This window comes from Mycteria americana, chromosome 5 (genome assembly GCF_035582795.1).
Source record: "Mycteria americana isolate JAX WOST 10 ecotype Jacksonville Zoo and Gardens chromosome 5, USCA_MyAme_1.0, whole genome shotgun sequence".
NCBI classification, from domain to species: Eukaryota; Metazoa; Chordata; class Aves; order Ciconiiformes; family Ciconiidae; genus Mycteria; species Mycteria americana.
The window spans coordinates 44,319,526-44,347,481 of record NC_134369.1 but is presented as its reverse complement, the minus strand read 5'-3'; the positions used below and the strand labels follow the sequence as shown (position 1 = coordinate 44,347,481).

General features: G+C 37.1%; 1 protein-coding gene across 4 annotated transcripts in view; it reads right to left on the bottom strand.

Annotated features, from left to right (window-relative positions):
• Positions 1–27,956, bottom strand: part of NPAS3 (neuronal PAS domain protein 3) — a 629,144-nt gene that overhangs the window by 589,828 nt on the left and 11,360 nt on the right. Inside the window, exon 1 of one of the 4 annotated variants that reach the window (XM_075503121.1) lies at positions 27,441–27,576. The exons of the other annotated variants lie outside the window; for them this stretch is intronic. Within the exon in view, the coding sequence (XP_075359236.1) occupies positions 27,441–27,529 (89 nt within the window). The 5' untranslated portion in view covers positions 27,530–27,576. Of the gene's footprint in view, positions 1–27,440; positions 27,577–27,956 lie in introns of those variants that run through there. 4 annotated transcript variants of the gene reach the window in all.

Here is a 27,956-nt window from a genome sequence, read left to right as displayed (position 1 = left end):
TTGATGACAACCCAAAAAGAAGCAATTACTTTCTCCATCTTTCCTCAGATGCCTTTGTTATAAAACACAAAAAGCCTTATTATCAATCCTTGCACCTAAACTGCACAAGGATTTCCAGTGATGAGATGAATTTACAAAGATGATGCATTGCAATACCAAGGACAGAACCACATAAACAAGTTTCTTAGCTTCATAGTTTTGCAGTGATCAGTGATCTGCAGTTTGTGTGATACTCTAACAGTTACAGGCTTACAAACACTATGTGGCTGTGCTTGTGGCCTATCAGAAGGCTGAAGATTTACAACTTCAGAACTGGGAATCACTGTCTTCTCTAAAGAAATTCAGAATGTCATCATAGGCACTTTTTTTAATATAATATGTTAAAAATATCGAGTTCAGTTTGCAGTATGTAAACTGAATTTCTTTAACAGCTAAAATAATGCCAACAGAAATATATACATATATTATCAAAAAGAGGACAAAGATTACTAAAGTTTTAAAGACTTAATATAGCTAAAAATATATATATATAAATATATTAAAGGTAATTCAGGACACAGACCCTAATAGGTCAAGTGTTTTTAAAAAAAAAAAAATCAAGATGTAAAAAGTATGTATATACAGTTTCATGGAGGAGAGATTATTCAAGGAGCAGGACATGCAAACTGATATTTAGGTGCAATAGCATATGACTTAATCTTATTTTCAGATGCAGTTATAATACCTGTGCCAATAAACAAAATCACCTGAGCATAGACTAGAATCAGGCCTATCTCAAAAAACTCACCAAGAAAACCCACAACAAAACCCACCAAAAAAACCCCACCCCAACCCTGAAACACCCCACTGCCAGTTTTGAGCCAGCATTCCCTGCTTTTCTAAGTCATGAGGAAGGTGTCTTAGTAAGCAGACCAGGTTACAGAAGCTTTCATTCTGTCTACTAGCCCTGCACCTGACCTGTGAAGAAATAAGACTTCATCTTCAGCTGACTCAGCAATTAGAACTGCACAGGCAGTGACCAGCTAAAGTTAGGGCAGTTACACACTTGAACATAGGACTGTCAGCTTGCGAAAGAGAACTAGAGGGAAACGGAAATTTCCTCTTGCTGAAGTGCAAAAGAGCCAAACAACAGCCCATCTGCAGTAACCTGTCTGTCTTTTGTAACTACCCTATGTATGTTCTGCAACAAAAGTTTTATACCTACTCAATCACATATTTATTTTTCATCGGGGAAAAATAATTAAAAAAAACCAACACAACACCTTTTTTCCCCCCGGCTTGCTGTATTTCAAGATGCAACGTTGTTTTACAGTTATAAATGACTGATAAAAGGAACAAACTTCTAAACATCTTGTTGGAATTACTTACTTGTCCTAATTTCACATTAGAGAAGGATTTCCTTTATTCTGTCTGAAAGAATGAATGTAGTGATAATAGCTTTGCCACCTAATATGAAACTTCTCTTCAAAAACATGTATAAAATGTTATTGGCAAGGAATTTTTTTTAAATGTTTTCTTTCTATGGACACAATGTTCAACATCTCTTTCCAATGTTTGGATTGACTTATCAGGTAATCTAACTGACAGTGATAGCTTAGTTAAACATACAGTACACTTGGGAGGTATAAAAGGGATCTTCCTCAAAAAACTTAGGTTTTATTTATGCAATCCATTTAATAAAGAGTTCTCTTAAGGTGGGTATGAACCACCTTTTTGCAGGCAGAATGGAGTCTTCCACCAATACGTATGCAATGATTGAACAACCATGTAAAATGTACTTCACACACTTGGAAGATAAACTGTGAGAGCTCTCATTTAAAGAATAATACAGCACCTAGTTAATCTCCTCAATCAAGCTATCTATAATTCTCATTTCAAGCCAGCTGTAGTTTATTGTGAAACTGAAGGTTTCTGTACTGCCCTAATAAGAAGTAGTTGATTCTCCTGTCTGAGAATATCACAGTTCTCGGACAACGGTCTGTTCGCCATCTTTAGTTATGATCAGTTTTTCAGCAATTCTTCACCTCTTTCAGAATGAGATAAGCATAAAACAGAAAAATAGCATCTATACTACTTCTAAAGAGCTATGATCAAGTACAAGCCTTGATAACCAGGATTTTAAGTGAAGGTACATTTCATTTTATTATAGTGAAATCCTGAATCACTGATGGCCAATGAAAAACATGTTAATTAGTCAATATAGGAATTAAATAATTCCTACTACATATGACCCAATCCCGCAGTTCTTATCATTAGTCATAGTACTTACTTTTATGAAGCCTTTGTTTGCTAGTAATTGGACTTCTCGCACTGTAATTACAGACTGCATCTTGGAGCATTTATTTGCAGAATTGGGCCCTTACGCTACAAAATTCCTCTTGCTAAGGAACATAATTTTTATCAAGTAGCGCAAACTGCTTAATTTTCAAATAGGTTTTATTGGCATCTTGAATATTATCCAACTTCTGAAGGCAGAAATACACTTTTCTCAATAATCACAATCACCAAGAGACAAACTAGACAGTGAATTCTCATCCCCTCCTAATTTATTCAATATTCTTTACTCCATACATCTTAGCTCTAATGTCAAATTAAAAATTCCTGCATGTGCTATATTCTGTAGCAGAGGACTTCTGAGGAAGACATTACAGTGTAATAAGACAAACAGTACTATTGTATTTTATGACAATTCATACGGTCAAAGCAAAGCACTACCCAAGTACTGTTTGTAGCATCCATGTTAGGCAATGCAGCAAAATTCCACCAAGGAGAAAGCTGAGAGAAATAAAGCAAGTAACTTACCTAAGGTTATTTGGAATGAGTTGTAGCACACCACAGAGTGAAAGCCAGGAACACCAGACACCTTAATCCTGAATGTATTTTTTAGACCAACCATCTCTCTAGAAACAACGCCTAATAGCTTATAGTCAGCTCTGGGAGCCAGCAATTTGGAGCCAAATCTATTGGTAGAATCCAGCTGCTTTGCAACACATGCTCCATATACAATAGCCCTAATAATGACTTAATTGGGTAATCTTCCCTTGACTAGTTAACAGCTGATCCTACTGCACCACACATCCAACCTAGAGGCTTGTATGCTGTTGTCTTCTCTACTGCTTGTTGCACAAGAAAAATAGGGCCAGGCTTAGCCACTTCCTTTGCCACGCTGATATTTGATGCACTTTCTGACCCCTGCAGCTGTTTCCAATCTGACTGAAATTAGACCAGACAGCAAATTCTTCAGTGAAGTACAGGGTTACTGAACCAGCAGAGAAGCAAGAGAGCAGAAGGAAACTAAAGCCATTTTTATGCGCCGGCTCCATCCTCTACGCAATTGAGCTATAACCCATAAATTCTGTTTACAGTTAAGCCATGAAGTGATGCTGGCCTCTTTCTGTACTTAGTTTTTGTCCACCTGTAAAATGGGAATAATAGTAGTGGACTATCTCCATCAGGAAAATAAAAAAGGGATTTAATTTATTATTAGCATCACAGTACAGTTCAGGTAGCATGGTGATACATATAAGAATATATGTATACACATAAATCTACACAGCATAAAGTGGTCTGAAATCTCCAGATCTCCCTCCCACATATTTTACAATGAACTAAGAAAATACAGAAATGAAATAACAGAATAAAAGTAGGTGTCATGCAGGAATTACCAAATTTTCTTCCCCTTTTTTTTTTTTTAAAGTGTGCAGAGCAGGTGCAGCAAGTATCATTTCCCTCCTGCTGCTTGGCCCACCTGCTGTCTGCCTGATGGTGCTATCCTCACTACTTTAGTATTTATTTCCAAAATGCAAAGTTAAAACTAACAATATAAATTTTTTTCTTCCTTTTTTCACCTCGATTATATTCTAGGTATTTCCCCAAATAACTCTATGACTGTATCAAATGCAACTTCATTATTCTTACAGATTATGGTAAAAAGAAAACAGACAGCAACTCTTCTATCTGAAATACTCCATTGTGCAGATGTAACTTGCTGCAGAGAGTCCATACAGAGGACAGTATGTCCCCTTCCTCTGTTTTGTTTCTCATGCATTGTGATGCTTCTCATGCGGCAAGATGCGAAAATGGGTGGTGTCTCATTTGGTGTGAGACATTGTTTGGATTCATTGAATAGGTACCCAGTGTAGAAGGGCTGACAACTGCAGCAATAAAAAATCTCATGAGATGTATAATAAAAATAATAAAATACTAATAATAACAACAATAAATTTCAAGGTATAAGTCTTCTTGGTTCTGGGTCTGTAAGGTTTTCAGAGTCTCATTAAAGAAGCACACAATGCAGGGATTTCAAGTAAAACATCAAGTCCCATTAACTCATAAATAGATGACAGTTGGAAATATTGTAGCAAGTCTTACCATGCAATTCTTTCTCTCCTGTTCCTCCCTTCTTCTTCCACAAGCTTTATAAAAACACACATGCTCTTCCCACAAATGTTTACTCTATAGAACTGGGCAAACCTACATGGAAACTTGCATTTCTGAAAAAAATCTGTAATTCCCTGCTCCCCTTCAGTGCTGCAGCTCTGCGGTTACTCAGGTTGTTGGTTACCTGGGTTCAGCTCTCCCCCAGCTCACCTGGGCTCCTCCTCCGAGGGTGCTGGGTGAGAAAGGTCCAGAGCAGGCAGCTTGCTCCCAGGAGGGGATGCAAATGCCTCCCTGCAGCCCACTGCTCTGACAGCCTTGCTTGCTCTCCTTCGAGCTAAAGCTGCCACTTGGGGGATGTGTTCTCATTTTTCTGCTGAGATTACAAACTCTAGAGTGGTTTTAGTTTATTAAATAGAAATCTAAATTTAAGGGGACTCATATAACCAGCACTAAAACCTAGATGACACCTGCAGCATATGGCCAGTACCCACGTAACACAGCTGCACTGCAAGAAAGTCTCATGGATGATGGGGACTGGCAGCTCTCCCAGCTTCCAGCCTTCCATGGCTCCAGTGAAGGATATGGCTGACATCTGTATTTGTGAAATTCCTGCCACCACACGCTCTCAAGGCCAGGGTTTGGACCTCTATTCTGCTCTATGAATTCATGTAGATTTTCACAGCAATGCACCAATGGTTCAATATGAAAGCATTTACTATGTAAATGCATCATGTAAACTTAAGTTTTCCTTCTCACCTATGAACTGAAGTGCACCTTAAGCCTCCTTTTCTCCGCAACAAGGAAAGAGATCCATTGATCTGTAATGAGTAATTATTCATTAATGCTACAAGCAGTAATTAAATTAACATTTTCATGATTCTGGACAATGAGGCCCCTACATTGATAACTGATACAATTCTTAATTCAAAACAATTACTAGTATCACTACTGTTTATTATGTACACGTTGTTTGTGTAGTAGATATTTGCTTAAGCTTTACCTTTTTCTTTTGCTATTTTTAACACTCTTCCAATTCTTTCTTTGACTATCCCAAGTGCCAATGAAAATTATAGTATGCCAAAGAATAATGTAAAGGCTAGTGTCCAAGCAATAATGTATTTGTTATTGCTCAAGAAAAATAAACATTTTTATAAATGCATTAGTTGTGAGAGTAATATATGAAAAATAAATTGAAGTCAGACAAAATAAAATGTAACAATTGACAATGAAAAAACCTGAGACTTTTCACAAAAAGCAAATACATTTCCTACAGCTTTTTCCTATCTATAGTAATGTCTTAACTTTTCTATATGTATGTATTTTTGTTCTGATTCCAAATGCTTTAGTCTTTACCTGTGGCTACATGCATTCTATCACACGACAAAACAGCAGTTATCTTTATTTTGTTGTGCTGTTACACACAGCATAATTTTATTATTTTAAAGAAAACATTTCTACAAAGCCCAATAAATCAATGTTTCTTAAAGATAAAAGTTTGCAAAAACATGATCTGCTCTGTTTTCTCCTTTAACTGGCCTTCTGTTCAGCATTCATTTTAAATGTAATGTTATTTCAGTCAACCAATACTTTTAAGCATGCTGAATAGTGTGGAACATTCCTTTATTCTGATGTCATGCAGAAAGCATTTTTCTCAGAAGACATCTTTTGTAGTTGTAACCAAAAGGCAAAAGAAACTGGAGATCTCAAAGGGCGGGGGGGTGTCAGGGGGGAATGGCTTAAACGCCTCAATCCTGTCACTTCTAAAACTGTGTCAAAACCACACATATTTTTGGCAGTGACCTCTTAAAATAGTCACTTATAAGCAAGTACTTCTTTGCCATTTCCAAGGTATTATACTTATTTTTACAGGTTTTGACTAAAAATTCCTTGCATTATTGTACTGTATCACAGGGAAGTTCGCTATAGTTTCATGAAAGACGTTTTCATTTCTGACTGGCATCTTCTCAATAGCAGGGGGCCCAGGCACACCGCTCTCTTCCAGGCAAACCTTTCTGCTCTTAAACAGTACAGCATTCATAACTTACTTTCAGCACCGCAGGGCAGCTACACAGAAAAGCTTCTCCAGCTTAATAGGTTACATCACAGAGAAGTCCACTATTTGGCCAAGGTGTAAAACATAAATGCACTCCTCATTCACTTCTGCACCTTACAAAAATGAAATCTTGTCTACCCCAAAGACCTGCGTTTCCACACTACAGCCTGGTCGAGGCTAGAATACTGCGCTGTTACCAAATGTTGTATATTTTAGTGTGGTTATTATGTATCATCACTCCCAATTAAACACAGGAAAGGGAAAAATCAACTACGGAAGAAGGGAAACATGAAAAGTTCTCAACAGAATAAATACATGTACTGGCAATAACTTTCGTTTCTGCAAATACTCTGAATTCTCAATGTGTGAAACTGTACTTTACACAGAATGTGAATCTATCTTTACTACCTAGGCTATCTCACAGGTGTGGATATAAAGGGAAGGCATAATAAGGTAAAATTGCTTAAAAGTATCATCAGCATGATTCAGGAACAAGAACTGCTCTTACGAGAAGCAAAGCTTGGGAGTTATCCCAAGACAATTGATGAAATTATAATTAATAGAACTTTTATATAATAATATGCTAGACTACTAGAGCATTCCACCAAGCTCCCATATTTTTCTACATGAAATTACATTATGTTACACAAAAATAATTTTGATAATACTGGAAAGTTTAAAAAAAAGTATTGGAAATATATTTTAGATCATTCCACCCATAAAAAAAAGAATGACACCTCTAAATTTAAATTCTTCTTTTCCAATGGTATTAAATATTTTGAGTCTAGCCCTGAAGAGCTTCAAGACGTTGAAATTTAGAACTGTGCCATCTTTCTGTACAGAAGAGCTATAATTAGCCAAAGGCTTGCTCTTCCATTTTGGGTGTTAGAAAATTTTAACTCTGGGAGAAACAAAAAAAGAGGATTGCTATATTTGGAGAAGGAAAAGAAAGCACTTTGCAAGTACTTTTAAAAATGCTATTTGTTTTAAAGGTGGTTATGTACTCAGAATGCTTAAAAAAGACATAATTGGACCAGATAAAGTGTCAAATGTTATCAGTATAGAAATATATACTACATATGCACAGATATATGTACATAGCCTGTTTGAACTGTGAAGTTCCAACTGTTGTCGCAATCACAAGTAACAACACATAATGTATATAATCTTCTGTGTTCTGTAAATATAGAAATAGAGACACTTTCAGGTTGGGCATGCTATTGGATGTTATTATTGGACTGAGATGTTGGTGATTTGTATATATATATACACGTATAATAAAATAATACACAGAACATAAGGATGTCACCTTACCACCCATAATAAACACATGCACATTTTTTTTCCTGCATACCTACTAATTAGTACATTGGCTGCAACATATTCTGCCAAAAACATACCATGTTTCAAGTAGGCGAATGCCATATAGTTCTCAAAAACCTGCTATGTTTGCCTGGGAGGGGGTTTTGTTGCTGTTGTTGGTTTGGCTTGGTTTTTCCTTGGTTTTGTTTTTTGATTATTTGGGCACCTAGATTCCACATACTAATTAAATATTAATTAATCCTGCAGGTTAAACAGAAATGTTTACTCTGAAGAAACTACAAGCAACAACAATGGATAAAAACACTTAGAGTGATAAGAACTGGGAGACTGAACAGGCACTGTGAACCTTTATTCTTTCCACAGAAATTAAAAGAGGAGAAGCCTGGTTTCTATTATCTTTTCTGTAGAAATACCTCTGGAGCACGTTCTGCCAGAAGGTAGGACTTGGGACACCCTTGGCTTTTCACATGTAATTTGGAACTGGGGTCCAAGTCTTGTGCTGTGGAAAGAAGGGAAACCTGCTCCCAACAGATCTTTAACAGTATATCAAGGTTTATCTATTACTTTAATCCACTTCTCCAAATACACTAACGCAGGAAGAGATGCAACTGTTACCATCACTTAAAAGGAAAAATATTAACAGATTTCTTTAAACATGGTACCATCTTATTACATTCTCTGAGAGTAATCATAATTGCTTTAATGGGAAAAAATGTTTTTCTACTTTTACAGAGTCAGCACAGCTATGGGAGAGTACACTGGATTCTATTCTGGCTCACGCATCAGCAGAATTGGTAGCTAAGTTCCAGCTGTGGAGTCCTCATTGTTGGCGATCCATGAACCAGAAAGAACATAGCTAGACTTTCAAATTCCAGGTTGAGCGTGTGGCATTGGCAGTCAAGAAAAGCACCTCTTCACTTACTCCTTCTCCCCTTTCACTCTACAAAATAAACTAAATTATCCCAGGAAAGACAATCAGCTGCTTTACGACAATAGATTTTTTAAGAGAAGTCTTTGCTTTAAGAATGCAACAACAGCGTGCATTGAATGCACAATGTTAGCCTGTTGTCCACCACGAGTACTGTGCCATATGCTTATTAAAGAGCATTAAAGTATGAAAGAGAAAAAAGTGGGACTGCTTTTGAAGGAAATCATGTTAAAATACTTCAGAGAAGCAGTCCAAAACCAAGGGTTTTAAATGTGAAAATAATGTAAGATTATCAGCTGCAGGCAGGATTGCTGAACAGATGAAGGCTAAACAGGGCAGTGTTTCTGCATGCTTCTTAACCATTGTTTTTGAGTTGCTGTGGTAGAAAACAAACAAACAAAATAAAGCAAAAAAAATTGACTGTTCTGTCTTCTAGTTATTCAGCCTTCTTGAAATTATTATTTCTCCTCAAAATTTAAATACATTGTGTAATACAGACATTTGATACTAGAAAGGAGTACACAGTACCATGAAAGCTAAGCAATAATATTGGGTACTTATATGTTTTGGTTAAGATATACCATATATAATTTTAAGTGTCACAACTCACTAGAATGCACTAGCACTATACACAAAAGACAGCAAGTGTGTAAAGGAAAGAAAGACTACTAGACAAACATAGACATGTAACTATGAAAAATACTGCAGAACAGCTTTCATGCTTTTCAGTGTAAAGACAATGTTGAAAAGGAAGGCTACCTCCCACACCCTTAAAAAAAAAAAAGAATGCATAAATTATGAACTATGTATTTTTGTTTCATGAAGTCTCTGGCACCAGTTCAATAATATCAGTTGTCTCCAGCCTTAATGCTATGTAGCCACTTAAATGACAGCAGTAACACTTGACAGTGCAAGTTTTCCTTTATCTTCTTCTACAACTAGTCACCCCTACAGTTTATCATTCTTCATATTTATAACATATCCACCAAAAGCAAAAATTCAATGTCGCTCATAATATTTTGAAAGAGATGCCGCTTCACAAATGATAGGAACCTTGGGGCATTTCAAATTGAATGCATTTTTTAAAATCACTTTAAATTTCAACTATGGACTGTAGCTAGGCCTGCTAGCCTAAAGCCTAATGCTCTGTATTACCATGCCACAGATCTGGGTTAAATTTCCAGCCTCTCTATAGCTTCCCAAGCTGGCACAACCTGGGGTGAGACTAGTACCTCTTGTTATCGTGCAGACACCACTTCAGCCGATTAAGGAGCAGCACTGATAGGCTCTGAAGAGAATCCCATCCTCCTCACCAAGGAGGCTGTGTCTTTGAGCATAGCGAGAGGTTAAAAACAGGGTTGAAATGGAGTATATCCTCAGGGCTCCATCAGGGACATGAAAGACAACCCAAGAAAGTATGTTCTATGACAACAAAGACATCAAATAATTTTAGCGGAATAGCTGCCTTCTACCTCTACAAGTTTCCTGGGCACTTCCAGATGCATACCGTATCTTTTTCCCCTTCCATCCAAGATTTTTGTGTATTGCTCCTACGTGCTATGAAACAGCTGCTACATTTCAATGTAGATGGCTGAATTACAATCGTGGCTTCAGTTATTCCCACATAAAAGATCAATTATCAGGACCTTCTGTACCCAGTGAAAAACAGAAACTATTCGTAAGAGGGCATGTGCAGAAAGAAAGCAGCTGGGTTCAAGTGTTGCTACTTAGTCGTCACACCTCCAGTCCTGAAACTTCACACGATCTTATGTCCTCAGCCATGGAAGGACGTTCAAAATTTAATTTACATTTAGGAATAAAGGGTTCTGTTTCACTATTCCCAGATACTATGTAAATATTCAAATTCTTCTTGTTACAATGATAAATAATCTCTGTGGGTAAATGTGTGGTATTTATATGGACATTCAAAGCCAGTCCAGATACCGGAATGAATTTCCTATAGTTCTTGCCCGTTTTCTGAAGAGAAACAAAGAAATCCTAAATTTGACCTGCTTGTTGTAAAGCATTTGGGGACCCTTTAGAAAGAAAGGTATCATCACACTTTATGCTATTGTAAAGGCAATATTGTTACACTAGGCTCATGGTACAAGCTTTGTATCTGATGACTTTAAAGCTTCATAGTGTGACCACTTGGCTTGAAATCTGATTTTCTCCATTAATGCAGTTATATACAAAAGAAAAATGACTTTCAGATTAAGGTAAGCGGCTGCATAGTGATAGTGGGAGTAAAACCAGCAACTGTGGTCTTGTGCAAATCAGTATTAGTTCAAGAGTGGACGTTGATAAATAAATGACTGAAAGGCTGCATACTTGCTGGAATATAGAAAAAGCCAAAAAGGCCAGTACTAAAGTGCCTAAAAATTTGAAAGATATATACTGCAAAAAATTAAATTGAAACACATTTTCTAAATACCTTCTGCAACATAAGTGGCCTGTATCTTCTTTCAAGACAGAGTATCAGTTTATTTCAAATTTAGAGATATTGGCCTTGATTCAAATTCATGGCAGTTATAGAAACCAATGTTCCATGGCTTGATTCAGGTGGCAAGCATTAAATCTTTTTCCTGCTGTCATGCAACAACAACTTTAATACAAATTAGCACTGCCAAACTCAGTTTCCTGAGCTCAGAAGTCCTTGATGCTACTCCCTGAATTTTATTCATACTTTCACACGGATTGTGCTCTGCTGAAATTGTTGTAGCTGACAAGAAACAAAAAACTACAATTTAATGACACTGGATTCAGTATTATAATTCATGACATTGTAGAAAATTTAACATGCAGCTCTTCATTATTTTTTTAACTGAGGTAAAGCTCAATCAAATCCACACAATGTTTGTTGGGTTTTTTTTAACCTGTAAATTTGGTTTCTGTGAGTCAGATCTTCCCTTCAGACCAACTGTTTATGCTGAACCTAACCCTGCCAGTCAATAATAACTCACATTTTTCAAGCTACCGATTCAACTTTTACAACAGCCTTCTTGGAGTTCAAGACAAAACCATCCAAGCCTCAGAAAATACGAAACAACAAACCAAAAGCAAGAGTTTTTTCCAGTCTTCCTATTCACCAGGAATATACAATTAACTAAACTTGACACTCCAGACAACTCAGAATGAGATCCAGAGGGTAGATCTGAGTCAGAGAAAGCATATTTCCACTTAAGAAAGAACCTTCTGTTTCTCCGATCAGCCACTCCAGACTGATGGGCCCTTAATTACAGAGTTCCACAAAAAAGGGTGGGAAACTCCAATGAGTACCTAAGCCTCCTGGGTTTCCATGGCCATGCTCAAAAACCCCTGGCAAAAATTTGCATTTCAAGGAACACCCAGTTCCAGTTCCTAGCGACTCCCATAGCAGTAAACCAAAATCCAAAACCACTTCCTAGCAAAATTTCTGCCAAACCAGTCAACTCCCTCTAACTTTAAAGTGAAAAACTCATTCTGTCTGAATGTAGACCTCAATTTAGAGCCAGTCATTCATAAGTTTGTTTTCCTTTTTTACTATTATTTTACCAATCATTTATCATCCAGGAGTACCCACAGGCTAATCAACTCTAGGCTTTAGTGTGCTGGCAATAAAAAGGCATATAATGGTCAGTCCTGGTCAGGGGCTTACAACGTGTGAAGACAAAGGAAGCAAGACAAACTAAAATAACATCCCCTGTCCTCCCCAAAATCCAACAATGATGAGGACAACCTTGTTAGTTCTATGACTAACAGGATTTTCCCTTATCATCTAAATTTAACCTTTGTTATTTTTTAATAACTGCAGCCTTGCTATTTTCTAAGTGATCGTCTTTTAGAATTATTTTTTTTAACTTATTCATAAAAAAGGAAACAATCAATCAGTTTCTCAGTTACCTCTTACCTCTTTGTCTGCCTACCTGTAACTACCCTTGGCCAACTGCCTTGCAAGTGTGCATAAAGAAAGGAACACTAAAGTCAGCGTATGGTGACATCCCTGAGGCTCTGAAGGCATGACATATATGTCCCCATGGTGTTCTGGCTGGCCCTTCCTACTCCTCGTCCTCCTAGGGAATGCTGGTGCTTTTCTTAAGAGAAGAGGAAACTATATTTATGATCCTCCTTAGACCAACATAGATAGGACTAGAGTCTTTCTGAAAGTTTCAACAAATCTGTCTTATTCTTCGAAAGCAAAGAGATCAAAAATAGTGATTAACATATTCCAGCTAATATGAGTGAAGCTCACGTTATGAAAACACCTGAATTAAAACATCATTTCCTTTATGGTTCAAAATATATATTAATGTGTGTGTGTGTGTGTAATATATTGTTTACGTATCAGGAGAAAGGAGGGATTAAATGGATTTTCTCCACACAGTTTTGGTAAACAGCAATCCAAAGAGCTCAAAGAAAAACCTCAACACCCCAGTGTCTTTTGGAACTACCATATTTTACACCATTATCAAATGATAACATTTTAAATAACTAATGTTAACAATGAAATATGCTTACTCAGGATTTGTAGCTATTTGGTCAACAGTGCTACTATACAGAGAATTTTGTGAAAACTCTGCTCTTAGCTAAAGGCCATACAGCTAGAAAACAGGCTTTTCAAAGAGCACCATAGGCGTTTACAAAGTAAACAAAGTATTACAAAATAACAAAGAAAAGTAAGGAAAGCAATGGGTAAAAGTTCAAGGCATACTGTGCATTGATACAATTCTCTCTATATATTACTACATACCAAATATTTATCAGATGTCAGGAATAGAAATCCCATGGTTTTTAAGGCTCACATATTTACATGTGAATGTACATAACAGACTTTCAGTATCTACCTACAATTTGGAATTACAGAAATAGCAGCATTACCTAGCTTTCATTGAAACTAAAGAACAGTCTCACTGATTTCACCTGTGATAGGTTGCAAGTGATGAAAAAAAATCGGATGTCCTAAATATAAGTGGCCAGCTTCTAAGAGACCTGAGCATCTTATCAGCACTGACTTATTTTGGTGACTAGTATCAAGATATTATATAAAATTTTGGCTCTAGTACCTACACTAAGTGAAGGTTTTTGCACCTAAGGCATAAAACCGTGTGTACAAATGGAGAGAAAATAATAGAAAAAGCCGAAGAGGAAAGTTGGAATGATTTTTGATGGGATTTCTGAGCTGCACTTCACATACTCAGCTGGATACGCAGCTTGTGTAAACTAACAACACAGCACTGGTGCCAATGGAGCCACAGTACTTAACACTAACCAATAATCTGGCTCTACCTACAGATGTCAAGACAAAAATAAGCATAAGCTTTCCCACCAAAGAGATTAAAATATAAAAGTGACCCTAATGAATCCAATGGTGTTTGGGGAATTCCTGCATCTTTTGTGCAAATCAAAAGAAATTATGAAGGGACACAGAGGGTAATGGCAGAGCAATAATGCCTCACGTAACCTCACTGTTAAGAGATTCATAATGAAAATCTTCTCTAGCTGTGTGCATAGTGCCCGTGGCAATGTATGCCTTTGCACTCCACAGAAATAGAGAAGAACTTACTGACAGGGGACTGTGAGCCCAAGGTACAGCACTGAAAGAGGTACTTAAACCTGTGAAGTATGCTGGACACCCTTTGAGAAATTCACATAAATTAATGCTGGTATTATGGGACAGGCCAAACATGAATAACTAGCGATCAGCTGGATACTTAAGGATTAGAACAATTCAACTTTCTTTCTTCATGAAAAATAAAAACTTTTTAAAAAAAACCCTAAACTCTTTAGTCAATATGAGTTAATAATTTTTCAACATCTATCCAAAGTCACGTGACACCTGAAGACAATGTACAACATGTAACCTGGAGAGATTATGTTTTGGAAATTCCTACAAAAATACTTGCTAGCCTATCTGGTAGTCCACTTTTTTACAGTTTTTCTTACGCCTATGATGTGAAAAGTATCTTGCTGTCTTAACCTTCAGAAATTACTCTCAGTTTCTGTGAAGTAATGTGATTCATTTCACAGGCACTATCTAGTAAGCGCAGTGACTACCCTGATAATTCATCAGACAAAAATTGAAGTAAAATGTATTGATTTTATTACTCTTCAAGCCTAGTTAATAACATTAAACACATCAAAGCTACCACTGAAGGAGAGTTTTTAAGAAAGTTAGACTAAGAGTATGATCCACAATCACTTGAAATCAGTGAGAGTCTTTCCATTGATTGACTTCTGTGAGCTTCGAAGCGGGCCTGAATTGGTCAGCAATGATGCTCCAAGATACATTACAAAGTAAAATTCAATTAGGAATGTACAAGTATGGAATTATTGTACCTCTGTCATGACAGAAGAAAAGCCACCTCTTCAGTAATCTTCAGTGTAGCTTCACAAAGCTCTGTTAATACTACACTGCTTGTCAGGGATTCTTTCTCCCTTTTTTGGTACACATTAATCTGAAGCATTTAAAGCGATCATGGCATGGCCTGAACGCAACAAGGGAATGTCCTCCACAACAAATGCCAGGTGCTCCTGCCAGCAGAGTGATTCCCTGACCCTAGGAGCTGGCAGAACAGAACGTCTCAATCGGCTCAGAGGATGGCCAGCTTTCTGGGTATCTGGGATGTGTTCAGTAACTTCCCTAGCCACAAGCAAAAATAAGCTTGTGCCATGCACCTAAAGTAATAAAAAGAAAAGGCTAGATGGTGATGTAAAAATTCTAAAATAAAGCCTTCTGCCTGCTTGCTTCTGAATGGTGAGGATAAAACAGATCACCATTAGAAGACAGAGGCATACAAATTCCTTAAATTAAGGAAAATATTTAACACAAAGTTATACCCCAGGCCTGTTTTTTCTACATTTTGTAGCACTGCATTCATTTCATATTTTGTCTAGTTTTGCTTATTTAAATTTTAAATAAATATTAAATGGATGCCCTGTTCTTTGGACAACTTTATGTTCTGGCATGCATTATGTTGCCACTGAGCACTCATTCATTAAATATATGACTGATCCTGAAAATCTTTAATTGGGCAGGATCCCTGTACTTAGATATTAAATTGGAAGTAGAAATGTAAGGATTTGAAAGGCTGGGCCATGCGTTCTGCAACAGGAGTAGAATGTGTATGATGATCATTTTTGTAGCACCAGCATACACTTAGCACAGCACCAGTGCATGTTGAACGTTATTTTGTCTAAAAACACATGATAATACAGAACTGGTTTTAAAATTCAACCTGCAGTATCTGCATATTGCATATATTGTTATTAGGCTTTAAACGTTCACATGTGAAATCTTGACAGCCTTCACTATCTACTACTTGGGATCAGGTTTTCACATCTTCAAAGAATTTACCTGTTTCTTTCAAAAGTATCCCTTTCTGGCAAAAATAAAGAACCCAATCCAACTTCTTCTGACAACTGGATGAGGTTCTGTGTTACCATCATTTTCTTCTATGAAGAACACAACCCAAATAACATTTTATTGCTAGTGGACAACAATTAAAAAAATAGTAGTCATTGGGAAACCAAAGTCCCATTTTTCAAAACAGGCCCTTAAGCACCTACACGTCTTTGTCCTTTTCAATGAGATTAAAGTTTGTGTACATAAATCATATCTGAAAATGAAACTTAAGGTCCTGAACCACTTTGGCTGTTCTGAAAATATTACCCCACAACTTCAAATAATTGTTCAATAGAGAACATTGTTTATTTGTTTGCTTTAAAGTAGCACTTCTCTTAACTTTGCAATTTTAATACCATTTACTAGGACTTGCTGAAGATTTTCACTTAAACATATCTGCAAACCGAAGTTTCAATTTCTTGGGCAACTTTAGCATTTGCTTTGTTTATACTAGCAAGTGAAATTGAAAGCAATACATTATCCAGCCTTAAGGGCTTGCTTCTCTTTCTCCTTTCAATTAATCTTGTCTCCCAGGAGTCCAGCATTAAAATAAAATAAAATATCAATACTATTCTTTTTTAATTTCTATGTGTTTAATTATAAGCAGCAATTAATCAATTTTTTTCAATTTCACTTCTTCTTGGGGGCATCTCACTGATAAACTGAAAATCAACACCAGTGTATTAATCAAATAATCACAAAACTTTGAGGCAAAAAAAGTGTTCACCCCATCAAGACTGTAACCTAAAGCTAAGCAAATCCCATCTTTTTCTTGAATTATTGGTAGAACTAATTTATTTTTCCTAGAAAACATTTTCAGAATATATATTAAAGTTCAATAGCAGAGCGCCAATTTCTGTTTTCAATTACACTCTGCAACTTCATTAACACCAGTGGAATTGTTTGGATATAACTAATGGCAAAAAATGACTCACAGTTTACACCTTTTTTTTCTGAGTACTTTCTATCAGAGAAAAGAGAGCTCACAACTAATCCACACTGATATTCCCAGTACGATCCTAAAGCCTGGAAAATGCAAATTTCAATCATTTTGACATTGTTGTTACTATTGAATCCACTTTAAATGGAAGAACACTAGATACTGCTGCTCTCTTCAACATTTTAATATCAGCGGATCAAATCAAATCACTCTGGATAGGCTTGGATTTTGATCTATGCGCAAGATTAGTTAAGAGTCGCACAGATTTTCCTTCAAACCCCTGGCTGGTAAGAATTTTCAGTATGTCTGACAAGCTGGCCTTCCCTAACGCTACTCCAATTATTTTTGTGAATATATATAAACTCCTTCTCTGACACTATGAGTATTTGACCTCATTTACGTTAGAACTGTCATTAGATTTTTTAGGTACTATTACAGATAAGAAATGAAAATATTCCAGGAGTTAATTCACAATGTCCAGGATAAGTGTTATAATATTAACCTTTTTTTTTTGTTTAATCTATTTAATTATTTCCACCCTTTTAATCAGTTCAGATAAATTAACTGACTTAACTGCAGCAATCTATTTATTTCTGCACAAGCAAAATGCTGCCCATCAAGAGACATCCTGAAGTTTCTTCTAATCTTTAAACTAGTATTTTCCACTGAAAGCTTTAAAAAGTTTTAGTATATTTCTGCTGCACAGCTAAGTTCTCAAAAACCATTTAGATCTGATTTATATTAATTTACCTATATAAAACACATCTGCCAAATTATTTTACATTGTACAGTAGTAAATTCATCATTACAGCAGTAACGAACACCCCTCCGATAAGAAAAATCAGTGTAAATACTCACAACTCCATTACAGCACATTCTGCCACACACCTCTTTGCCACTCACGCAGTCACACCCTCTAAGAGAAGCTTTGTGCTTCCTGGGAAGGGAATTATTTGCGATGGACTTACTGCTACTTTTCTTTGCCGTTGTTAATAGCTGGCTCTTACACAAGTACTGCCTTTATTTATATATGTATCTTTAGTATGTATCATAAATATGTTTATTTATCCATCTTAACTTATTTAGTCTTACCCAGAAAACCTGAATATGTGAAAACACGTATCTGAGTTGCAAGTTTTCTGAGAAACGAAAAACTTCACAATTGAAAGAATTTCTTTACATATGTTATATCCATATTTTCCTAAATGTAGAACTTCAGTCTGCTTCATAAATTTCATCACCTTTACTTTGTAAAGAGGCAGCCAGTGAACTATTTTTTATAGATTCTCTTTGATCAAGAGTGATAATTTTATCTTTTCGTCATTACTTTTCTAGCTCAGTTCTACATAAGTAGTATTACTTTACCAAAAGTTAACTCTATGTTATTTCAGCACTACATTTTCTTGATTAATTGTTTTGCTATCTCTATGGACAAATAATGATCCATAGTTCAATAAGAACTCAAATAAATAAAATCAATTAACACCTTACATGTGTTAGCAAGGCAGCTGATGACACTACCTTAAAAAATCTGATGTGGTGAAATGTACAGTGACAATTACTTTTTTTACCGAATCACAACACAGAGGTAAAAACTCAATTCTAAGCATTCAAAATTCTATGGTTTTAAAGCTGTTGGCCCTATGCAAAAATGAGATTTTCTCTTGATTAAATACTCAAGTTTCATCTCTCAGAATCCATTACTTTATACTAACAAAGAGTTTGCTAGAAAAAAAGAGCTCTCCAGAGGCCATAAATTTCAAGTTTGACATAATTTCAAACACTGTTAAAAACGTATCTGTCAATATTTGATCTTAAAACAATCTCATTAAGAGAGGTGTATCTCAGGTATTATTACAAGGCACACTTTTTAATATCTTATTAGCACTTTATTAAGTGGTTTGTGCAGTGCCATTTTAATGATGAATCTATGGTTTCTTGCAGCAAGTTTCCAGCAGCTTGATAGCTTCCACGTATTTTAAATACTATAAAGCAGTTTCAGTGTTCTCTAAATCCGTACCAAGATTTTTTAAAACACCTATTCTTTTGCTAAAGAAGGCCTTAGTTTAACAAGCTCTGTGCCATTGCCAGCAACTACTATCTCATAGTTTCCAATAGGAAGTGCAAAGAACAACAACTCCGAGCATGTCCAATGATGAGGATTATTATTATTGTTGTTGTTGTTGTTATTATTATTATTAAATTAAGCCTACCTCCTCTGTCCAATGTTTCCAAGTTTATCCGTGAAAGAAGGATAAAATCTGATCCTATTGAGGTCAATGGGAATATTGCCATTGACTTTACCATCACTAGTATTTCACTAAAGAAATCAATTAAAAATACCTGTTCAGATGAGGTATCTACATAGATGAAACTGCATTATCGTTTTAGTTCACTCTGTTGTGAAATAATTTTACAAATTAAATAAAACTAGTACTATATCACGTGCTGCATATACCTGCACCATACACTTCTATTTACAAACAGGGAGCTGGGCCTGTAATGTCCGCCTGTAAGAGAGTTCAGGTTTCTCCCTCCAATTTAAAAGTCATGAAAAGCATGAAATCACACCAATTTTCTTTTCTTTTTAAAGGTGCTTATTACAGCTTTTGATTATAGTATATTTTACCTTCCAAAGTGAAAAGTATCATCTACAAACCAGCAACTGCTGGACATCAATGAGTGTTGAAGGCCTGGTTCTCCTGTTTGCACTCTGTCCTGCTCCTGCTTCCTAGAGTAACTCCTGCTCAGCCACCCTCACCTTCTTCTGACCACCTGCTTTGATGGAGAAACAGGCAGTACTTTACAAATCCTGGCTTCCACTTTTTTTACAAATGAATACTTCTGTGATAAAACGTAGTAAGTCCGATCTTGCCTCCTGCCTTCACCTTAATAAGAGAGCTTAGAGTATCCAATATTTGGACAGCAATCAGGTTCACCAAAGCATTCAACTGACCTACAACCTTGTCCTTGTCCATGTCTGGGGTTCCTTAAGAACAGGGAGAGCAATAAGTAGACCCCCACACTGGTCAGTTAATGTGCCCCATCTTGTCACATAAAGAGATAGGCACACAGCCTCTGAGCTCTCACCTGAAGCGCATGTGCACTCTCACTGCATGGCCAGATATGCCTTTGTCATGATACACTGGATATATTTTGCTCATGGGATCAAGAGGAGAAGCGAGGAGTGTCCACACCATATACAGCCCTGAATAATTCCACCCAGAGGCTAAAAAGCTTTCCAGACAAAATGCTACCCCCACTAACATTCCTTTCTTCCCTTCTGCAGCTCAAAAGACCTTCCCTTTCTACCCTCAGTCCAGCCATCAGGTTACAGGAATAAATCTTCAGTACCTCTGATCTGGTCCTTCTAGAAAAAGCTGTGCAGCTCTGGACAACTCTGTAATACTCCGTAATACTTTTACTTAGAAGAAGGTAACTCTTCACGTCAGGGATTCCATTTGGGATCCTCTGCTCCACAAATGAAGAAGTCCAGACCCTTAGTAAACACTGTCTCTTCCTCATGAAGACATTTCCTTATTCACCAAGGTCAGCTTGCCCTGAGAATTTCTTTCTTTCTTTTCAGCCCTCTGCCCTCCCACACACAAGCACAGTGCTTCAACTGTAAGGACAGAAACAAGCACCAGACATGCAAGCGTTACAACGGGTTTTCTGCTGAAAAGTGAAATCATATGACTGCAGAGTAAAACACCGCCTAATTATATGAGTAGTGGTCTTTCACGTTCTGCAGCCAGTGTAATCCTTTATGATCCACTTCAAGAACAAAATGCTCCCCTTATAAATAATGTTTGAGACTCTGTGCTGCCCATTTAAGCAGTAAGCATTTCTTCAGCAGCTTGCTGCTCCCACAGCACAAGGATTTCTTTTCCTGTAATAATACTGTTTCCAGGTCAATAATAGGCATCAACATGAGATGCAACACTGGTTGAAAAATCAGGCTTTGAAGTGCTGGATGTTCACAGGAGCTCTTTTTTAATGTCCAGAAGCAGTTGTTGAAAATTATTCATCCACTCCACTTTATTTTGTGCATTTCTGCACTGCCAACGTGATGTAAAACATTCCTGCACCATGAAGGGAAATTTTAATATTTAATCTTATTTTTTCCATTCTTGAAGCATCGCGTATCTCTTAGAGACACCTCAGACATAGCTAACCCAAATGCCACTAGCTGCAACTTTCATGAGTTTTTAAAAGTTATTTGCAGTTTTCTCATGTACCCGTTTCTTATGGAAGTAAAACTTTTCTTCCTACTGTTAATTGTCCATTTCCAGCATCTTCTTTATCAAGATCCAGAGTCAGTGGACCTCTGAGAAATTCTCACTTACGTCAAATTACCTATCGCCTGCAATATAGAACTGACTTCCTTGGTTTCTTCCAGAATACCTAGGGATATACATGTAGCAACTATAAAAAAATCTCAAGTGGCAGGAGACCTATTGATGCTCAAGGCACAGCTTATGAGCAATTAAAAAAAAAAAAACGCAGACACTTATTTCAGCTTGAACCATTGATGCTAATGAATGTCTGTAGCATGCTTCCATTTCTGATTAATCCTGTCCACAATGTTAACTATAAGAGGAACAAGCAGAATTCCACAGTTCCCAGAATAATTTTGCATCATTTTGGATATAAAACAAGACTCCTGGTTAGTAACATCCTGGGATTTTTCCCCCTAGAAAATAAATTATGCTTATTACCTGTGGACTGTGCTACAGCCATAATCTTAGTATCTATTATGATCCCCAACATTTTAAAAGAATCTGATTCAATCTTTCTGTCCTAGATATTGACTCCCACTGTTTCATTGCAGGTGAATTTCTATCCCTTAAACTCAATATACAATTCCTGAATCACAATATTCAGTATCAGATATAACAAACTTGATCACAGCTGAAGATTGACCATCTGCCATGGTGTATCCTTTAATCAGGGCTTGTTCAGCCACCCAAAATCACTGCTGTTACTGACCTGCCCTTAACATTTTTGTTGCAAAGTTCACATTCAGATTGACTGTATTCCACTAACATCCATAAAATTAGTGTTTCCTATTGGAAGGCTCTACAATTTTAGAGTTGGTCTGCTTGACAAGAAACCTCAGATCTCAAGACTGTGGTGGACCTTATCAGTGTGCAGCCTTGCCGCAAAGAAGGCCAACTGCATACTGAGCTAGATTAACTAGACTGTACGCAGCAGGTGCCCCGCTCTTTCCAACACTTGTACCGAGTCCAGTTTGGGGCTCTCCAGTACAAGAAGTACAGGGACATACTGGAGCAAGCCACTGCACAAAGCCACCAAGATACATAGAGGACTGCACCACATAATGCACCAGGAGAGGCTGAGAGAACTGGGCTTGTTCAGCTGTGTCCTGGTTTTGGGGTTTCTGGGGCTAAACCACGACAAGATATAAGAACAGCAGGTGAAAGAGACCTCTCATTTCTGTCTACAGCTACCTAGTGGAACATTACAAAGAAGATGGAGCCAGACCCTTTGCAGAGGTGTACAGTTGTAGGACAAGAGGCAAAGACACAAGCTGGAATGCAGCAAACTCCAATTAAATATTAGGAAAACCTTTTTTGTCATGAGGTAGTCAAACACTACAAGCTGGTCAGGGACATTGTGGAATTTCCATCCATGGAGATACTCAAAACCTAACTGGACACAGTCCTGGACAATCTGCTCTAGCTGACCCTGCTTCAGCAGGGGGGGTTGGACTAGATGATCTCCAGAGGTCGCTGCCAACCTCAGCTATTCTGTGATTCGAAGCAAGTCATAGCTGAAGCCCCTCATGACATCATATGGTAAACCCAGGCCCTGATCAACAATGTGATACACATTCAAACCTGAAAATAAATCAGGCTGTTTCCTCCTCTTCCAAATATGCTGTGGAACAAAGCAAGCTTCCTTTCACTCTCCTTCCAAAACATTCCTTTAGGCTTCTGAGTTGTATTTAGCTCATTCAGAAGTGATAGTAGTACATAGTGATATTAGTACAATGTTTTTCTAGAACACCAGGACCATTTTCCCTCTCAGGGTCCTAGGAAATGTGACCTCCTGGAACTCTCCATATCTCTCCTCCTGATTCAAGATCTGCTTATTAGATCTTCATTATACAACCAGGTATGGATATCAACCTTCCGATGAACAGCATTCCACAATCAATTTCTTCTTCCCCTCCCCTTCCTTAAACAAATCAACACGAGAGGAATTATTTCAAGCTAGAGGAACTTACGAAATGCAAACTGTATACCTGCTGCTACCTCAATAAATCTGAAGCCTTTCTAATAGTGCCAAGTCTACACTGATATAACAGCAAAATGTGATTTCAAATACTTGTGTATATAATTAATTAAATTTACACACACTATAATCTATCTCTGCTAGTATGCAAACTTATATATTTATGAAAACAGTTACTATGAATCAGTTCTTTCTCCAAAAATAACATAAATACAGGAATTATACAGGGACTGATATTACATACCTTTGACAAAAGTTATCACTATATACTTCGACTATATGCCCTTTAAACTAATGTCCATATCACTACTAGTTGGTTTTGTTTACTGTTAGCATGTATAAAATAGATTGCATCCCAGTTTAAAAGTATGATACACATTGACGTTCACACGTGTTCATTGCAACGTTCAAGTCATCACCGCAATTAATTTTATGCCACTGGGGTTTCACCAAGCAAAATAATATCCAAGCATTTAATTTTACTGAATTCAGCCTGTTTAATATGCACTTTGCTTGACGGTAAAAAAATCAAACTTCAAATATGAGTGTAAAATTAACCGCTATGTTACAGAAAACCCTTTCTAACAAATGAAAAATAAACAGCAATTAAAATTATGAACTCTTCAAAGCAGGGACTCTTCTTTTTTATTTTTTTCAAGGCATCATATGGTATCACGCCTTGTCCATACATTCCCAATAAGGTCTTTCTTAGTCATATCAACATGAGACAAAAATACATTATGGAGCAGTGTAATTAAGCTGTGACACATCTCATATCCATTCATGAAGTGTGCTGAAAATAATACTAGCCAAAACTACTTAGCTGAGGCCATTTTCTCCAACAGTTTTCCAAGAGAGAGAATCACCAAAGAGACTTGCTACAGCTTCCAGAAACATCCTACACAACAATGTAAGAACAGGCGTACTGGGTCAGACCAGTGTTTCCTGTATCCCACCTCCAACAATCCCCAAAAGCAGTTGCAAGGAACAACATAAAAACAGTGACAGCATTATGATATACACCCACAGACTCCAATCATTTTCAGTGCAGGCACTTCCTCAGATAGATATGTATTTAGTAACATTCAGTGGATTTCTCAGCCATTAATTTGTCCCATCTCCTCTGAAATTCATAAAAGCTTTTCACACCCCAACCCACTTAAAAGACATCACTTCTTCTTACAGGCACTCAGTATCCCCAATCAACCAAGCACACAGAAAAACAGAGATTGGTAATACATGAAATATTTTTTTATTGACAAAAATATTCAGATTAGCAGCAGTAACTGTAGTACTAACACATCTACTAGGTAACCAAGTGACAAAGGAAAAAAATCCTGTCCCTAGCCCCCAAAATCTTACAGTGTAAGTATCAGATAAGAGCCAGGAAACGATTTAGAAGCAATAAGGCAACAGCAGCTAGCATCACAAGACATGATATCTTGTTAGAAGTAGCTTGATGGTGTCATGCTTTTGTAGGCATTTCAGGTAAGGAACACCTTGGGAAGAGAGATGAACTCAAAAGGTGAGGTTATAAAGGAGTACTAGTCCAAACATAAGGTATCAAACAAATGCGTGTTTGCAAATATAGTAAATGGGTGACAGGGCTGGTCTTATAACTTGAAGGAAAACCTTGACAAAGAGAAACGGTAAGACACAGATGGGTGAAGAAGGTTTTGAACTTAGGGCAAGTTACTAATATTTCATGCACCAGAGAAGGAAGGCCAGTCGGGGTATAAAAAGACATGGTCAGGGTGACAGTCTGCCACGCTGAAAATGATTTCAGTAAGGGGATTCTGGACAGATATGACTGGAGAAAGAATAATCCTCAATGGTAGTGAGGATGAGCATTTAACTGAAGAGTAGGCAGGAAAACACATACAGCAGGGATATTAGGCAGGAAAAGCCTGCGAGACTTAGATGTAGACCAAATGCAAAGAACTTAAGAACAAAACAGAACAGTTATACTAGGTCAGTAAAAAAATATATAGCACAGAAAATGTTCCTTTCCATGATACTCCATGTCAGCATCCAGCAGTCAGCTGTGTAAAAACTTCCTGAAGTTGAGTTGCATCATCACCGTCACATTTAAGAGCTCCTCAGAGACATAATAGAGTAATGCCTGACCCATTTTTGAGCCTGTTCATATTTTGACCTCTAAAACACCCTTTGCCAAGGAATTCCACACCAAAAGCCCCCAAAACAACAAAAAAACACCCCCAACTTCTGTTAAATGTTTTCAAACTGTTTCCTGAGAACTACACAGGATGTTTCCTTGTTCTCATAATATTAGTTAATGAATAATTGTTCCCTGATTGCCTTCTTGAGGCCTTGCATGATGTTATAGCCGATTCTTCTCAGTCATCTCTTTTCCAAGATGAAGTATTTTACTTTATTTAACTTTTCCTCTGACAAAACTCCTTCTGTATATCTCATCAGCCTTCATGCCCTTCTCTCGAACCACATTATCTTTTTGAAATTATGATAACAAAAGTACGCACAATACATAGACTGCACACACTGTGGATTTATAGATTGGCATAATTATATCAATGTTCATGTTTTCTGCTTGTTTTTCTATTTCTTTCCTACTAATACCAAATACTCTACTTGCCTTTTTAATTGCTAAGCTATGAAGGAGAGGTCTGTATCAGTGCGACTGCCAAATTACAGTCCTGTCCTAACAGGCAGTATGGCAGTGTTATCCCGAAAAGTAGATGGAGGGCTTGGAAAGAACTCTAGGAGATCTGTTTTGACTAAGGGAGTCTAAGCTAGGCAATAAAGGAGGAGCTGACAGAGAAGCAAGACTGCATTTTCATTGAGGTAGAAATACCATGAGCCTATGAATCACCTGCAAAGAGATGACACTTGAATTGTGTTTCAACATAAGATTATGCAAAGATGAAGAGCAGAATGAGGAAAAAAAAGGGGGTGGCTGAGAGACAACACGTTGCAGAACTCCCACACAAAGCTGGATAGTGAATGAGAAAGATCCTCCAAAGGATGCACTGAAGAAGTGATCAAAGTATCCAAAGACAGCAGAAAGAGGACATTTGCCAAGAAGTCACAGGGCAACAAGAACAGGGACATGGTCAACTGTTTTCACAGATGATTGATGGTTGAGAGGATCAAAACTTAAGATTTAAAGTGCAATTCACGTAATGATTTAGAAGTCCATATCTTGCATGGAGAGACAGTCTCAGAAGCGACCCAATGGGATCACCCCACTTAGTAACATATGCCTCTGCTCTGCCTTTTAACATGCCCTTAGCACTACTGCCCATCGCTGCAATACACTCTGCATTTGTGTTTGCTTCTGCTTTCATAGCATAGGGCTATAGCATGATGCTAAGAAGCCGATTTACCAATGTGATCGCAATGCCAAGGGCTTTTTGTATAGCCACTGAATTTGCCTTATACAGCCTTCTGAGCAGAAGTTAACACTGACTGAGGTAGTATGAAATCCAACTGGAACTGAGTATTACCCAACTTTAGGAAACACAGCTCCTGACTCTACCAGGAACTGGGCTACAAGTGGAAGGGTGGCCCCACTGGCCCCACTGCTACGGATCCACATCTCCTTTTCCTCACCCATTCCCAGATCAATTAACCAGGTTAGCCACCTTCTGCTAAGCTTTCTCTCACCATATAAAGAAATTACTGAAAAATTTAATTAATACAGTTTCCCATTCTGAATTCTCTTCAAAGAATCTGTCCATGAATTGGGACAGTCTAGATCAAAATTACAGTTCAAAAATTATTTTGAATCCTCCCATTCCTCTCTATTTTGCATTTATATCTCCCACGAAAACTGTTTTGTAGGTATGCTACAGATTGCACAACAGCCAAAATGAGTAAGAAATTCTATAAACTGATTTGTTTTCCGATTACACATGCACATACACATACTCACACATGCTTCTATATATCAATGACTTCTGAAAATACAAATGGAAATGACATAGTAATCTTCCAAGCATTCTGCTTTCTTTTTCATTGTACACAGAAAAAAAAAGAAAGAAAAAAACCCCCATTCTTAACTAATATACTTCAGTTATTAAAATTTTCTGTCCCTTAGAAAATAGATAAATTAATTATAATTAGCTCCCACTTGGATAATTTTGTGTATACCATTCACATCAGTGTTCTGTTAAAAAAAGGCGAAATCAACACATACATTTTCTTAAATAAAGGACTTGCATAAAACAAAGTCAGGCACTCGGTTCCTCTTTCATTCCATATGATACACAGCTGCGTCAATCCCATCAGGAAACAGGCAACAGGAAATTCTTAACATTCTGAAGAGAAATCTAAAGACGTGTCTCATCACCCTTCCTCCTAAAGGTGCCTTTTGATTGTCTAAAAGACGTTTACACCAGTTCTAAAATTATTAATTACTTTACTTAGCTTTTAAGCAGCTATAGGCCTCATTAAGTAACTAACAAAGAGTCAAAAATATATTTTTTTGTAAGTTGCCTTCACTTTTTCATTTCCTCTGTCCCAAAATATAAATCGATAAGGAAAGCTTGACACCTATGGACAAAATCAAAGCCAAGTACCCTAGCTATTGGAAAACGTTCCTTCATAATGTGCTGCTCCTGTGTTATTTGTGTCTCTAACTATAGCTCTTGCATATATAATTCCATTATACTTTTATAAATCACCGTTTTGAAAAATGCTTTTGAACCATTAA